This window comes from Balaenoptera ricei, chromosome 5 (genome assembly GCF_028023285.1).
Source record: "Balaenoptera ricei isolate mBalRic1 chromosome 5, mBalRic1.hap2, whole genome shotgun sequence".
NCBI lineage: Eukaryota > Metazoa > Chordata > Mammalia > Artiodactyla > Balaenopteridae > Balaenoptera > Balaenoptera ricei.
In genome coordinates, this window is record NC_082643.1 from 91,030,453 (window position 1) to 91,047,667 (window position 17,215).

The 17,215-nt window shown below is 38.4% G+C and overlaps 1 protein-coding gene across 2 annotated transcripts in view; it reads right to left on the minus strand.

Annotated features, from left to right (window-relative positions):
* Positions 1-2,430: 2,430 nt before the first annotated feature.
* Positions 2,431-17,215, minus strand: part of ANAPC4 (anaphase promoting complex subunit 4) — a 42,390-nt gene continuing 27,605 nt past the window's right edge. The window contains exons 19-29 of one of the 2 annotated variants that reach the window (XM_059923242.1): positions 12,956-13,012; positions 12,567-12,623; positions 10,597-10,690; positions 6,830-6,927; positions 6,201-6,262; positions 6,082-6,120; positions 5,884-5,985; positions 4,996-5,070; positions 3,895-4,068; positions 3,132-3,255; positions 2,431-2,766 (exon numbers count right to left, since the gene is read on the minus strand). In XM_059923242.1, coding sequence (XP_059779225.1) covers positions 2,539-2,766; positions 3,132-3,255; positions 3,895-4,068; positions 4,996-5,070; positions 5,884-5,985; positions 6,082-6,120; positions 6,201-6,262; positions 6,830-6,927; positions 10,597-10,690; positions 12,567-12,623; positions 12,956-13,012 — 1,110 coding nt within the window. In that variant the 3' untranslated portion in view covers positions 2,431-2,538. The remainder of the gene's footprint in view (positions 2,767-3,131; positions 3,256-3,894; positions 4,069-4,995; positions 5,071-5,883; positions 5,986-6,081; positions 6,121-6,200; positions 6,263-6,829; positions 6,928-10,596; positions 10,691-12,566; positions 12,624-12,955; positions 13,013-17,215) is intronic. The other variant, XM_059923243.1, reaches the window with a different exon arrangement.

Here is a 17,215-nt window from a genome sequence, read left to right on the forward strand (position 1 = left end):
CCCAGTTTCGAAATTGGTGATTTATCATACACATTAAAAGCATTAATGAAAAAACTATACTCCTATAATTAGGAATGATTCACATTTTTTTAAATTGAAGTATAGTTGATTAACAATATTTTGTTACTGGCGTACAGCAAAGTGATTCAGTTATATATATATTTTTTCATATTCTTTTCCTTTATTACAAGATATTGAATATTACAAGATATTGAATATAGTTCCCTGTGCTATACAGTAAGTCTTTGTTTCACATTTTATATATAGTAGTATGTTATCTGTTAATCCCATACTCCTAATTTATCCCTCCCCTGCTTTCCCTTTGGTAACTATAAGTTTGTTTTCTGTGTCTGTGAGTCTGTTTTATAAATAAATTCATTTGTATTATTTTTTAGATTCCACATATAAGCGATATCATATAATGTTTGTCTTTCTCTGTCTTACTTCACTTTCTATGATATTCTCTAGGTTCATCCATGTTGCTGTAAATGGCAATATTTCATTCTTTTTATGGCTGAGTAATATTCCACTGTATGTGTGTGTGTATCATACATATTCTTTATTCATTCATCTGTTGGACGCTTAGGTTGGTTGCTTCCATGTCTTGGCTATTGTACACACTCCTGCTATGAACGCTGGGTGCATGTAGGAGTGATTCACATTATTAATTTAACTTAATGTTAAGGGACAGCTAGTGCATCAATAGAACTATTTCTGATCCCTGGCTCAAGATAAGGGCAGAGTCTAGGAGTCCCAGTTTCAATCTATCCCTATGCTGGAACCATAGAAAGCAAATATTCACATATCAAAAAATCTTCATAAATTTAATGAAGTCACATGAGACAGATTAGTCTAACAAAGAACTGGCTGCTTATTTTGAGACTGTAATTCATTCTAAGAACAATCTGTAATTATTTGTCCCTAAAATCCATCAAAGTTATTTAAATGTTATGTGGTATATCTGTGCAATGCAGTTACCCTAATTTGCTCCACATACCTACAACCTGTACTTTCTCTGTAATGTCATCTGACAGTTCACCTTTCTTGCTGACAGAAGTTAATTCAAGGCATTCTGCACTATGCTATCAACACTGACCAACCATTAACAAACATTTATGTAAACTGTATATTAATCGTATTTAAGGACTGTTAAGTGCAAGGCTGAGGGCTAGCATGGTCGGTTTCCTGAAGAGAGTTCTAATCTCCAAGCTTATGCACACAACAGTGGATTCTCTTCAGTTTTCCCTTCGAAACCAACAAAGATCAGTCCAACTGAGGTACCTTGAGAATCTTAAGTGTGACATACCTAAAATCAAAGTACAACAGATCCCTATTAAAGAAACAAATGACACAGCAATCTTGCAGTTACCCACTTACCTGGTTATAGTATATGTTGCTGCCTAAAGATATTTAAAGCTTTCAAAAGTGATTCTTTTACTTACCAGTGAACTGATATTAGAGTTCACATAGGATTTCCCTGGTGGTGCAGTGGTTAGGAATCCGCCTGCCAATGCAGGGGACACGGGTTCAAGCCCTGGTCCGGGAAGATCCCACATGCCACGGAGCAACTAAGGCTGTGCGCCACAACTACTGAAGCCCGCACACCTAGAGCCCGTGCTCTGCAACAAGAGAAGCCACCACAATGAGAAGACTGCACTCCGCAACGAAGAGTAGCCCCCGCTCGCCGCAACTAGAGAAAGCCCACGCACAGCAACGAAGACCCAATACAGACAAAAAAAAAAAAAGAATTCATATATGAAATGGAAACTTTGAAAGTCACATGACAGTACCATTCTACTTTAGGAATGAGCATTAGGAAATCAACAAGCGCTCATTTGCACTAATGCTAAATTATGTTTAGCTGATCCCTATTTCTCATGTTCCCAGGGAACCAACCACACAGCCAGGCACATATGTCCTTGACCAATTCTAAACAGAGGAAAAATACACTTCTAAACACTGGTGATTCAAAGAATTCAGAGCTCAAATAAAGTAACAGTGAGAAAAGATAATCATGCAGGTGTCAAGCAATGTTTTTGCTATTTAAATCATAAAGATAGTACCCATCTCTTGGCTTATTTAGGATTACAGTAAATCAGTATAAATACATAATTTTGAAAGCATTCTGGAGATCTAAAATGAACTAGAAGAGGAAGATGGAAAAACAGGAATAAATGTTGTCTGCGTTTTAAAAATACTAAATGCATCAAAACTTCCAGTGATGAATGACTAAACGTAATTTCTTCCTGACACAGGAATGATTCCTGATACCTACCTTTTGACAGAAAAGACTAAACTCTTTCCTCACATTCAATTTATATTTTCTTTAACACTAGTTCTGCACACAGTATTAAAAAGAAATCTTGGTGAAAAGAAAATCTATCACAGTGGCTACACCACTAAAAGAAGATGACGCAGAATAAAAAAAAATAAAATTTACTGTTTATTTCACAAAGAAAATTAAGTGGTCCAACACATCTTCGATCATCATCTGTGTCCTTTCTGACAAGAGAACATACAAAATAATGGCAAGCTAGATCATGAGTCTAGCTCAGGGTCAAGTTTTTCTACTTTAATGACCATCTCTGGAGCTAAAGCAGCAGTGCCAGCTTGCTGGTTCTCTGCTTCCGACTCAGACAATACTTCTTCCTTTATTTTTACAGGCTTATTACTGGCCTCCTCCTCTTCATCCGAAGACTCATCAAGCTCCCATTCATCGTCTATGTCCATTTCAAATACTCTCACATGACGGAGATTCGAGCTTAACTAAAGAAAAGGCCAAATAAAGAACTTTTAAAATGGCTTAACTAATACATTATGTATAAAAAATTAGAAATCAGAAATCTGAAAAAAGTGGTTTTATAGGAAAGTTATTTTCCCATCAATTTACAACAAAATCCCTAAACTCAGCTTTCATTTTGTATAAAAGGATCTCCACATACAATTTCAAGATTACTAAAATCTAAAATTGTTATTAATTACTTAGTAAGCTTTCTCAGAACAAGAGAACTAAAGAGCTAAGGCCACTACATGCTCATAATCAATAAAAGCTTGACATCACTAAATGTCTGCACTGAGAGGACTGACAGATCCTGTTGCTTCGTTACTCTTTGCAACAATTTAATACTTACCACACAGGACACTTTGCGAAAACCATTCCCAGCAACATACTGTGCTTTCATACTTTCCAGTAATCTCCAGTGCTTCTCAAAGTGCATGGTACGGGTGGGAATAGCGCTACGCTGCTCATCTAGCCTAGAGAGGGAAGAAAACCAACCCAGGAGTGAAATGGGGCTGTTCCCCCTGGTTTACTAGGGGTGGTATCAGGGTTTGATTTCTACCAATATTCCCATTTCCAATATAATTCTACCAGCTACTGTATAAAAAAGCTGTGATACTATATTCTATGAAAAAACTGCATTTCCAAATAGGCAGAATACCTTTCTAAGGCAGAAACCTCAGTAAGGTTTTTGATTCACTTTCAAGGTAAGCAAATGGACTCATTTTAAAAATTAGAGATCTGCTTATTTAAATCTCAATCTAAAGCCATCTCTTGGAACTGACCTTGAACCTCTATGTGGCTACTGAGGTCCTAATTCTGAAAGGAAAGTACTAAAGGCAAATCTAAAATAATTCTACTACAAACTGGGGTTCATTCTATCCTTGAAAACAGAAGTTCCATTCTCCACACCAAATAATTCCCCACCTTGTTCCAGCAAATAATTCTTGACAGAAGAGCTGTTGAAGCCAGTATTTTTTCAGTAAAAAAATAGGAGCATTTCTGCTCAGCTGACTTTATTTATCTATCATACCTAAAGAACCAGAATGTACAATATACATTAAAAAAACATTTAAATGTTCTATCAGAAAGACAATCTTACTAATGTAAGTTACCTTGTAGAGTAAGACCCAGTGAATTGATATTCTGCAGAATCTTCACTGTTATACACTAAAGACAACGGCAACTGGACCAAGAGTCTATCTCTTCCTTCACGTCCGACAGTGTCTTTAAGAACTACTGTGACAGTTTCATCATCATAAAACTGTGCATCTAAACAACTGTAGGTGCTAGAATTAAAATAAGTTTTGTTATATCAAAGATGTTATCATGACTGAGAAAATACTGTATATATAACATTATACTGGTACCAAGCAGAAAACTGACAATGAAAATATCAAGTGACATTCTATACAGTAACATTTAAAATATATCATTAGTTTACACTAAAGTCACAGTTACCTGCTGTACTGATTACTCACAAATATAACTAGGCCCTGAAAATAGATAATCATGAAAAAAGAAAAACCTGTGAACTTGGTTCACAGCTCCAGAAAACTCTTGACATCAATGGTCAGGCCTTAAGCCTGTGGAGATTCCATGAATGACACCATGTATATACATATGTGTGTGTGTGTGTGTGTGTGTGTGTATATACATATATACATATATATAATAAACAGAGTTAACTAGAATGAAAAGTAAAAATAAGATTTACATATGAAAAGACACAACTTCAAAGACATTATCATAAAGAACTTTGTTTATGTAAGGAAAAGAGTAAGAAAAAGGTTGGTTTAGGATTAGTGTCAGTTCTTTCTCTTGCAAAAGCCTCAGGATGACATCAAGTATTGTTACCCTTTGTGCCCTAAGAAAATCCCACCCCAGTGAGAAGGATACCACCTCACACCCCTGCTGGTCATAAGAAGACCTTCAGCCATCTGCCCCTTGGAACCACATTACTTTCTTAGTGAACAAAGAGCTCAGAAGTATTAATTGTAGGAAAGCACACTATAAAAATTCCTGCAGGCCAGTAAGGTTCCTTTCACTGTAAGTCAAATCATCCTCTAAGTATAAAATACATAACCAACCCAGCCCCCTAAGTTGCAAATGACGAAGGCCTTCTAAGAATATCATCACTGTAACTGAGTCTAACCATATTCCTGTAATTGTATTTATTATATATACATCTCACTCAAACAAGATTCAAGATTTACCTTCTTCTCACTTTTTCAGTTGTGGCATATGTGAAGCTCCCAAATTTAATAGCAATTAGTCCATTACTTACAGATCTTCAAGAAAGAAAGGGGGTGGGGGAAGAGACTTTGTAGAACAACTTGGATAGGCAATAATCTATATATGCTTGAAAGAATATGATTGTTAGTACATTTACCTAATCACCAAACCCCAGACCGAAATACTATTACACTCACTCTAGAATACTGATAACCGATTTAAACCCCTGACAGATAAAACTAACATCAAAATTACAACTTAGTTTAAAATCTTATAGTCACCAAAGTAGCAAGATTCCTTATAAAATAAGGATGTTTGGGACAACCAAATTATTTCTCTCGGGCTACATCTTGGTTTCAAAAAATTTCCCTCAGGTTTAGATTTAAAATCATTTAAGATCCTAGTGACATTCTGAATATTATTTATTTTTCAAAACTTTTATTTGCATTCTCAAAAGAAGTCTCTATATGCAAGGCTTCTTGTTTAATGAAAGGCATACTTAACCTGAGGTAAAAATCCTTTCTATAAGGATGCCAAAATATAATTTTGAACTTCCACAAGTTGATGAGATATAATCCTGACTATTCTGTTGTTATATTTTTCCTAACCCTAAAAATATCCTACACGTAACAGCTATATACCAATACAAAATTAAATAATCTAGAATTAAAAGGGATCATATAGCTTCCTAATTTGGCATTACCACCTTAAAAATGTGAAAACGAAGACCAGAACAGTTAAGTTAGCAAGCCTAAAGTCATAAGGCAGCTTAACTAAAACCTGAAATGTACGGAAGGGAAGCGGTATGTTTTATGCTTAAAAATAATAAAATCTTATCTCCTTGGTTCAAACTTCAGATTAATACTTACTGGGAAATATCAGTATGTCTCCTTAAGATGCACATTTTATAAAGTGAATCTTCTAAAATAGTAAAAAGAAGATAATGCAGATTTGAGGTTTTATTATTCCACCTAAGGAAAAAAATTAATGTCAAAACATGATTATTTAGCTACCAATGCATAGAACAAAACTGTATTATTCACATGAGATAGGGGAGAGACACTTACAGAAAAGGGAATTTGAACAATCTACGTGTGGAGTCCTCACTAAAACAAAAGAAAAAAAAAGTAAGAAAAATTTTAATTGGCTGCTGAATTATACCACCCAAAAAGGTAAATAGAATTACCTTCTAGCATCTCTATATAATGGAATACATATTGCTTGATTCATTGATTTTCCAATCACATCCTAAATAAGATTTAAAAATATAATTAAAGCACATACATACACAAAAATAAATACTCACAGAAAGTGACTGATCGTCACTGTTTAAGTCTAGTGCAAAATCATCTATATCACCAACCTTCATGCAAGAAACTTTAATGACAGTCATGACAGTAAGGAAGAGAGAAAGTTCTGAGCTGAAAAGGACCCTGGAGATAAGTGATGGCAGGTTAGAAACCACCTCTTCTAGTCTCATAGCATCAGTCATCCATCATTCGGTAGTTAACACACACATCAGCTCTGTAACTAAGACCATTTATAATAAGTTTGTTCTGGGCACAAATAAAATACTAAAGGACGTCAACACGTTCAATAACCATGTAGTTATGTTTTAATTTACGTAAGAAAGCAACAATAAGAGGAAATATTAGAGTGAACCATATGAAACTGCCATTCTTGTTAGTCAAAAATAGTTGAATATCAGCATTTTGATATGGTTCATCTTATTAACTACGATCATTTACATAAGTGAGCCACATATTGCGGATATTCTTGCTCCTACACAAAAACATGCATTTCTTTCAAACTTACTGCTGGCTTTTGCAAGCACTGATCAATAACGTTCTCCATCCGCCTTTTCACAAAATGCAATGATTTTCGAGGATAGTAAGGAAACAGCAAAGGACTTTCTGGTTTTAAACAAAAACAAAAAATAAAAAGCTATAACAAACCAGATAACTAGGAGAAACTAATCTACTGCTAGAGCCAGTCCACACAGCTTATCTGACGCTGGAATTCTCCCTGGCCACTTCATTACACCTTGGCACGACCTCACTAGAAACCACCGTGGCCTCCTGCCTTGCACCATCCCCCTGCGGCCAGTCCGCGGAAAGCCACCACACTCACTACAAGCTGAGTCCTTGCAGCTTGTTATTCTATATTTTATTTTTCCCACCGAAATCCAACAGTATGTTTCTGTTGGCTATAAGAAGAAAGGGGTGGGGGGCTTCCCTGGTGGCGCAGTGGTTGAGAATCTGCCTGCTAATGCAGAGGACACGGGTTCGAGCCCTGGCCTGGGAAGATCCCACATGCCGCAGAGCAACTGGGCCCGTGAGCCACAACTACTGAGCCTGCGCGTCTGGAGCCTGTGCTCCGCAACAGGAGAGGCCGCGATGGTGAGAGGCCCGCGCATCGCGATGAAGAGTGGCCCCCGCTTGCCGCAACTGGAGAGAGCCCTCGCACAGAAACGAAGACCCAACACAGCCATAAATAAATAAATAAATAAATAAACCAAACATACGCATCTGATTCAAGATCCTCATTTAAAAAAAAAAAAAAAAAAAGAAGAAGAAAGGGGTGATTTGGGAACCATAAGACATACAATGAAATAAGTTCATTTTTCTCTCTTCTTCGCCACCATGGTATAACAACAGCACTTGTTTTGGAAGAGTGTGATAGTGAAAACAAAAACAGGAGACAAGAAACTGGTGCTATGAAAATAAGCTCTTTACTTTAGAAAAGACTACTTTATCAGTAGAAAGTAATATATAATTTGTCATTTAGTGACACCAAGTATGCTAGGTTCTTTTTATACCTGTTGTTTCTATTGTTTACAATAGCTGTATATATTAAGCATCATACTCTTTATTTTACTGATTTAAAAAAAAAAAATGAGGCTTAGGAGGTGTAGGCAATTGCCCAGTGTGAGAATGACTAGGAAGCTAGACCTCTCAATCAAACCCAGGTCCAACTCTCAAGCCCACCCTCTTCCACTATGCTCTGCAGGCCTCCCTCACAGCACCTCATGTCCCAGCTATGCTGGATGAAAGGAGCTTTAATCGTGTTAACATTTTAAGCTCCCAACAGGTGACAGATGCTGTGGTATCGCAGAGAGATGTTTGGTCTTTGTCCCCAGCTCCTGGCCCAGAGCTCCTTAAAACTCTTGGAATTTCCTGAGTGATAAGGATGACAGCAGCATACTCTGTTTTAATGAGGCCCTTAGATAGCTTCAGGATCGGGGCTGGTCTCCATAAAGACCAAGCCTTGATTAGAAGCTTGGAACTTTCAGCCCCTTCCTCGACCTGCGGGTAGGGGAGAGAAGCTAGTGTTGAGTCCCATCACCAGTGGCCCCTAAGCCCTACATAATGAAAACTCCATACAGCCCCTAAACGGCAGAGCAGAGGGCCTCTGGGTCGATGCATGCATTAAGGTGCTGGGAGGGCAGTGCGCCTGGAGAGGGGATGGAAGCTCCACGCGCCTCCCCATACCTTGCCCCATGCATCTCTTCCACTTGGCTATTCCGGAGTTGTATCCTTTATAATAAACTGGTAGATGTAAGTTAAGTGTTTCTGAGTTTCGTGAGCCATTTTAGCAAATTATTAAAACTGAAGTATGGGAACCCCCAACTTTGTAGCCAAGTGGAACAGAAATGTGGGTAACCTGGGGACCCAGTACTTGTGACTGAACTCTGAAGTGGGGGCAGTCTTGTGGGACTAAGCCCTAACCCTGTGGGGTCTGGTGGTAACTCTGCAGAGTTAGTGTCAGAATCGAACTGTAGGACACCCAGTTGGTGTCAGAATTGGTCTCAGGAGGGAAAAAAGCCTCTCATTTTGGTGTCACAAGTATCTTGAGTAAAAACAGCTCAGATGCATACTGCCTGCTTATATGCTACGTGCCAGGCACTATCCTAAGTGCTTCATCTAGATTAATTTGTTTAATCTTCCCAACAGCTTTTTGAGGGAGGCGCTCTGATCATCCTCACTTTACAGAAGAGAAAACTGGGGCACAAAGAGGTCAGGCAACGTGCCCTCAGCTACACACCAGGGAGTGGCAGAGCAGGACTTCAGCCCGGGCAGCCCAGCTTCCAGCACACCGGCCTTTACCCACGTAACAACACCGACTCTCTCACATCCCCTGGGAAGCTACGTGTGCTAAGCATTTAGCACTTGATTTTTGCAAAGTGCTAGGAAGACGTTTCATTAAAGGTTTCTTAATAGCTCCATAATGACAGTCGGTATTACTTCATACTAGACTAAGAAACTGGGAGATTAATGAGCTTGTCCAAAGTCACATACTAGCAAACTCTTAAGCGTTTAAGAGATGGAGTTAATCTGAAGTTAAACATGAGACCTGTAACTAAGATTATGCCTTTCTATTCAGCCATAGAAGATGTGGGGAGAAAAAAGGGTAGAACCTGTTTTTAGCCCGAAGTCCCCAGGATGGATATTAGCCCAACAGTGAGAGGGTCCAGGTGCCACCCGTTCTGGTACACTGCCATCAGCCCTCCCCAGGCATCCTTCCTTACTCCTTGGACATCCTGATTAAATATGGTAAATGAGCTGAGTCAGCTGTACTTTTATTTCTCCTCCATTCCATAGCTAACTTACATCAATATATCTCTCTCAATTGATCTTAAGACTCTCAAGCAATGTAAAATACATCCTGCTCTGAAAAAGAATTTGGGCTTGTAGGGTTAAATCAAGCAGTAAGCAAAGTTCTGGGCCTGAGATTTCTCTGCCTCCCCCCACTCACTCACTCATTCAGAAACACAGCAACCACACAGAGCAGAGGTCACTACTGAGTCCAGTTAAAAACTCAGGCTCTCAAGTTAGCAGAATCCTAGCTCTATCGCTTACCACCTTGTATCATCTTGGGGCCTTCTCTAACCTTCAGTTTCCTCACTAGTAAAATGAAGATAACAAGTACCTACCTCATAGGTTCTTGTGAAGATTAAAGGAGGTAATACATGTATGTGGCTATTACCCCGAGGATCTAAGAAATAGCTAAACTGTGGTCAGATTATTCTTTGAGAAAGCAAAGAAACAGATGCTTTAAAAATCTTTTCATCTAAAATGGAGACGTTTCGACATATTTAATGGTTGCTATTTTGTGTTGCATTCCCAGTAATGTTGGCTAAATAAAGTTTTACCAAATCAACATCCTAGAGAATGAAAGGCATAACAAGTAAATTAAAAAAAAAAAAATACAACCACAGAAGAATACAGTGATGCATCATTATAGGAGTTAAAAGCAATATATGCTCTTAAAAGCTACTGGCAAAATAGACTTCTCTAACTAATAGGCTCTACAGTTTTCTTCCCAATACCCTAATTTTTATACATATTTTTTGTAACAGACAATACTTAAGCAACCTTACTACATCACAGTTAATATCAGAGTGTTTCTGAACATGGTAATGTCATACACTGTTATTATTTTACTGTTTCTCTAATCAAATAAAATGGACACAAAAGATAAATCTAAAGAACTTAGATAAGTATTCAGCAAGTACACTTGCTGATGTACTGGTCTCAAATAAATATAAACATGGCCAAAATCCATGTTGGTTCATGAAATACCTTTAAGGTGGCTGCTGTTTTGAAGAAAGTCATACCACTGGTTCCCTTCTGTGTTAGGGGGTGACACAAGGTCATCATCTTCGTCTTTCAAGTACTAGAAGTACAGAATTAGAAATTTAAGTTTTGTAAACCAAAGCATTAGGCTCCGAAATTGTTTATATTTAACACTATTCTACTTATTTTGTTTTACTGCCAAGTCCTCTGAAAGTGCATTATTCTGTGAGATGACCAAAATTTGCTAAATGCCAAGCAACAGAACTGCAAACATTATTAGAATGCTGTAGATTTAGAGACTATTGAGTTTAAATTTCATGCTCTATTTTCAGGAAGCACATTTTAAACTTATATATGTCAATTTATAAATTAATTTGAAAAGTATCAACTGTCAGTCTAATCTATGGCAGCAGTTCTCAAAGCGTGATCCATGCAACTCTGAGAGTCTTCAAGACGCTTTCAGAGACGCATGAGGTCATTACTATTTTTATAATAGTATCAAGATATTATTTGCCCTTTTCACTGTAATGACAGTGAAATGCTCTGTCAAAAATGCCAATGAGAGTCAAAAGCACAGGTGGAGAAAACTGCTGGCACTGTCACCAAGAATCAAAGTACTGGCCCCAAACCATACTAGCAGTCACTATATTCCTTTTTGCCACATACAGTTTCACTAATCTCTAATGAGGCTATTAAAATGATTAATTTCATTAAATCTCAACAAAATCTTTTTAATATTCTGAGTGACTGAATTGGGAAGTATGAATAAAGCACTTTTGCTGCATACCAAAATTATGACAGTTATCATGAGGGAAAGCATTTATGAAAATGTAGTTGTGAGTCAGGCCAGGCACTTCTTTGTTATTAATGGAATTCCATTTTCACTCAAAAGAACGACTGGCAGACAAACTATGATTATTCATTCTTGGGTATTTGGCAGATATGTTCTTGAAAATAAAGAAAGGGATCCTGTCACTTTAAGCAAAACAACTGACAGTATTTATTACCAATGATAAAATTTAAACATTCAAGCAAAACTTAAAATTTTGGAAAAACCTGTATCTGCCACTATGTGTTTGACAACCTCACAGTAGTTAAACATTGTCTAATGAGATTGGTAATGACATTAACAAAATCTGACTTTTGGATACTGTATGAAGAAAGGCGTCAGCATATGGAAGATTGCTGTAATTCAGCGAATCAGTATTTTCCAAATGACCAATACATGATACGGCAAAATCACATGCACAGTGTAAAAGATCCATCCAAAGTGCAAGGTAGATGAATGAATTTTAATGAATCAGAATATGAAAAGTCCACTGATGCAATTTAGATTCCATACTGAAACTAACCTAAGATACTACCACTTGTCAGGATCTGGTGTAGTATCAAAGAATATTCACAGTTATCTAAAAAGCTATTAAAATACTTTACCCTTTCCAACTACACACCTGTGTGAAACCAGGCTTTCTTAACCAAAACAACACATCACAATAGATCGAATGCAGAAGCAGATATGAGAATATAGCTGCCTTGTCTTAAGCCAGACATTAAGGAGATTTGCAAACATATAAAACAATGCCATTCTTCACTTAATTTTGTTTTGTGAAGTATAGTTACTTTTCGTTAAAAATATTTATATTAACATGTAATGGAAAGTGGGTTTGTTCTTTTTAAATGAATTAAGAGATAAATAATTCTTTATTCTGTTTAATTTCTAATACCCAATAATATCTACTACTGATAGATACAGTGCACATAAAAGCTCTCTGGAGTCTTCAATAATTTTAAGAATGTAAAAGGGTTCTGAGACGAAAAAGTTTAAAGCTACCCTTTGGTGATTTTACTAAAAGGAAAGGGTTACTATATAATTTGGCATTATAGTACTTTCAAAAAGTTTTGTATAATAAAGACTAACACTGCTGAAGTTTTAAAAATAAAAAAATTAGTAACTAGATTCAATCCAGAGCCCATACCTGACCAACTTTTTCAACGTTAAAATATTTTCCTTTTCGATTATAAAGATCTGGAGCCTAGAAAGAATAAATATAGTTTAATTCTTAAGTCAACTCACTAAAGAAAAAAAAATCTTATATATTTAAACCAAAAACTCTATTGTTTAAGAAAGCTGTTGGTGGCAGTTACTCTTTTATATATAGTAACACACACATACAAACAAAAGTTCAATTTATATGCTTTATATTTAATAAATAAGTACTGCCATTAATTAGCTCAATAGTTTAAAAAGCATACATAATTGCTTAGAACTTCAATTAAATTGGATTAAATTTGATTACTTCTTACCATTATCCCGGTTTATTGTGATTATTTTTTAAAAAGCACTATAGAAATACCAATTTCCTACCTCATTGAAATGTTCAGTAAGAAATTCAGCAACAAATGTGATGTCTTTTTGAGTCATCTATCAAAACCAAAAGGAACAAAAAGAAAACAAATTTAGATAAGAGAAAGCTTGCCAATTAAATTCTATGTAATAATAAATGTGACTTTTTTACTATCTACTAAAAGTTATGGGACAAATAAGCAAAGTTCCTTCAAAGAAAATGTCAACAGAAATTCAGGAGATTATGCAACTCTGAAAATATGAAATCCTAGGGCTCTGAGAAGCACGTAATTAAATATTTTAAACACATTTTCCAATCAGCGACGCCAATAGCTACAGAACTCTTTATGGCCTAAGGCTGTTTATTATTTTATGCCTTATGCTAAGACTACGTGTGTAGAGTCCCTCCTTTGGGAGTGAGGGACTGTCAGTCCAGATAAATAACCTCAATGTGAGTTAAGGGCTGCAACCCAAGAGCGCTTCAGTGTTGGCCCTCTGCTTCTTTCAATGACCCTGCCTTCTCCCTATCCCGGTTCTTCAGCCCTCAAAAAATTACACATTGAGGGCTCTCCCAACAACTAACATATTATATTTCCCCAAATAAAGCTAAGAGTGATGTCAGAGAAACAGCTAAGGTGAACGTCTCTGGTTTGCAAGGCCAGTTATCCACAGCACAAAAGATCTACTTCGTATAAAAGCTGTGATCTTTTACTCATCTGGGCCACCAAGGCTAATCTTAATGCTCTCCATTTTTTCAGACTCAAAATTACCTAATCTATCTGAATCAGACAGTTTGGGCAGGGGTGAGGATGAGCGAGCTACAGGAACCAAGTGGGAATTTTGCCTTATTCTGTAAGATTTTTCTAGAAGAAGGTTCCTACTTGTCACAATTGCTTAGGGTCAGAAAGAAACTGGTGTTTGCCAGACCTCAACATAGGTACTAATACCTAAGTACTAGCTTTCCAAGGAAAATAAAAATGCATTTAACATTTTAGGAAGTTAAAGTAAGGAATCCAAACACCCTATGTTATATAGATTACAAAATCTTATACAAACATGAAAACAATAAACTTAGACAGCCATAATAAAGGTATTCTGTGAGATAAAAAAAATATCAAACACACAAATTTAAAAAAAAAGGCTTACTAGGATCTGTCTTGTGTCTACAACCTAACATCTTGTTAACTAATAACTGCATAAGACTACCAAGATGACCAGCAAAGCTGAGCTCAACCAGGGCAATATTAACATACTAGGAGTGGGGCGGAGTCAAGATGGCAGACTAGGAGGATGCAGAATTTCTGTCTCTGCACAAGTAGGGCACCTACCAGGCACAGTGGGGGACCATGGACACCTAAGGGGACGGGAGGAACCCCCAGCAACCAGGTAGGATGTGGGGCATGCGGGGAGTGAGGGGCAGGAGAAGTGGAGGCGGGGTGGCACTGGCGCCCCTGAGGGGCGGCTGGGGGAGGGGAAGGGATCCTATGCCCGAAGGGGGAAATTGTGGGACCACTGAGAGGACAGAGGATCAAAAGGGAGCATGGCCAGTTTTCCCCTGCCCACTTGGGCACCCGGGAGCCTGCTGAGATCCCAGGCCTGATCCTCTGCCCACCGAGGCCCCCTCCAGCCGTGGGTCCTGAGGGAGCAGGAGGGAGGGAAGGGGGAGCAAAAGTAAAGGCCAGACCTATGAGAACGGCATCCCTGAGGAGTTCCTACAGCCAGAGGGACCCACCCATCGTTAGGGGTCCAGTGGGGATGGGGGAGACCGTTGGTGGGAGGGCGTGGAGGAATGGAAGGGAATGTGGCCAGTGCTTTCCCTGTCCACTTAGGCACCGGGGAGCCTGTTGGGCTCCTGGGCCTAATCCTCTGCCCTCAGAGCCTCCCTCCTGCCATGCAGAACACAAGCCCCGCCCCTACACCCCCACCCAGGGCCCCGCCTCTACACCCGGAGACCCCCCTCTGAGACTCCCTCCAACTGCGCTGGGCCTAAACTCCACCCACACACCCCCACCCAGGGCCCCGCCTCTACACCCGGAGACCCCCTCTGAGACCCCCTCCAACTGCGCTGGGCCTAAACCCCACCCACACACCCCCACCCAGGGCCCCACCTCCAAACTCTGGAGCTCCACAGTCAGAAGGCCCTCCTTTGCAGATGCTGCCTCTCCCCTTCCCGGCGCAGATCCTAAGCAGAGGCCCCGCCCCATGCTCAAATGCCACCCCCACCCCACCTAGGCTCCGCCCCACCTTAAACCCCACTCCTGCCTAAGTTCCATCCCTGCCTAAACTCTGCCCCCCATAGCCAAAGCTTTTTTTTTTTCTTCTTTTTTCCTCTTTTAGACTGGGGTTCTGTTTTACCTTGTCGATTCATTTATATTTTATTTTTTTCTAATAAATCTTTTACTTTTCTAATTTTATTTTATTCTTTATACTTTGTTATTGTTCTGCTCCTTTTGGCTTGTTCCCTCCCCCCCCTTTTTTTCTGTTGTGGTTTTATTTTACCTTGTTGCAGTTGTTTCAATTATACTTTTATTTTTCCTAATATATTTTTTAGCTTTCTAATTTTATTTTGCTTTTTATTCCTTGTTATTATATTGCTCCTTGTTTTATTTTTGGTTTTTTTTGTCACGCCACACGGCTTGCGGGATCTTGGTTCCCAGGCCAGAGGTCGGGCCCGAGCTCCAAGTCCAAACCGCTGGACTAACAGAACCTCAGACCCCAGGGAATATTAATCGGAATGAGGTCTCCCAGAGGTCCTCATCTCAGCACCAAGAGCTGGCTCTATCCAACTGCCTGCAAACTCTAGTGCTGGAGGCCTCAGGCCAAACATCCAGTAAGACAGGAATACAGCCCCACCCATGAAAAAAAACAAAAAAAAAAGAAACGACAAAAAAATATGTTACAGACGAAGGAGCAAGGTAAAAACCTACAAGACCAAACAAATGAAGATGAAATAGGCAACCTACCTGAAAAAGAATTCAGACCAATGATAGTAAAGCTAATCCAAAATCTCAGAAACAGAATGGAAAAAATACAACATTCAACAAGGATCTAGAAGAACTAAACAGCAAACAAACAGTGATGAACAACACAATAACTGAAATTAAAAATAGCAGAATAACTGAGGCAGAAGAACGGACACATGAGCTGGAAGATAAAATGGTGGAAATAACTGCCAGGGAGCAGAATAAAGAAAAAAGAATGAAAAGAATTGAGGACAGTCTCAGAGACCTCTGGGACAACATTAAACACACCAACATTTGAATTATAGGGGTCCCAGAAGGAGAAGAGAAAAAAAAAGGGTGTGAGAAAATATTTGAAAAGATTATAGTCAAAAACTTCCCTAACGTGGGAAAGGAAATAGTCAATCAAGTCCAGGAAGTGCAGAGAGTCCCATACAGGATAAACCCAAAGAGAAACATGCCGAGACACATGTTAATCAAACTATCAAAAATTAAATACAAAGAAAAAATATTAAAAGCAGCAAGGGAAAAGCAACAAATAACATACAAGGGAATCCCCACAAGGTTAATAGCTGATTTTTCAGCAGAAACTCTGCAAGCCCAAAGGGAGTGGCAGGGCATATTTAAAGTGATGAAAAGGAAAAAACCTACAAACAAGATTACTCTACCCAGCAACGATCTCATTCAGATTCGATGGAGAAATCAAAAGCTTTACCAACAAGCAAAAGCTATGAGAACTCATCACCACCAAACCAGCTTTACAACAAATGCTAAAGGAACTTCTCTAAGCGGGAAACACAAGAGAAAAAAAAAACCTACAAAAAAATCCTCAAATCAATTAAGAAAATGGTAATAGGAACATACATATCGATAATCACCTTGAATCTAAATGGATTAAATGCTCCAACCAAAAGACACAGACTGACTGAATGGATACAAAAACAAGACTCTTATATATGCTGTCTACAAGAGACCCACTTCAGACCTAGGGACACATACAGACTGAAAGTGAGGGGATGGAAAATGGTATTCCATGCAAATGGAAATCATAAGAAAGGTGGAGCAGCAATACTCATATCAGATAAAATAGACTTTAAAATAAAGAATGTTACAAGAGACAAGGAAGGACACTACATAATGATCAAGGGATCAATCCAAGAAGAAAACATAACAATTATAAATATTTCCACACCCAACACAGGAGCACCTCAACACATAAGGCAAATGCTAACAGCCATAAAAGCAGAAATCGACAGTAACACAATAATAGTGGGGGACTTTAACACCCCACTTACACCAATAGACAGATCACCCAGACAGA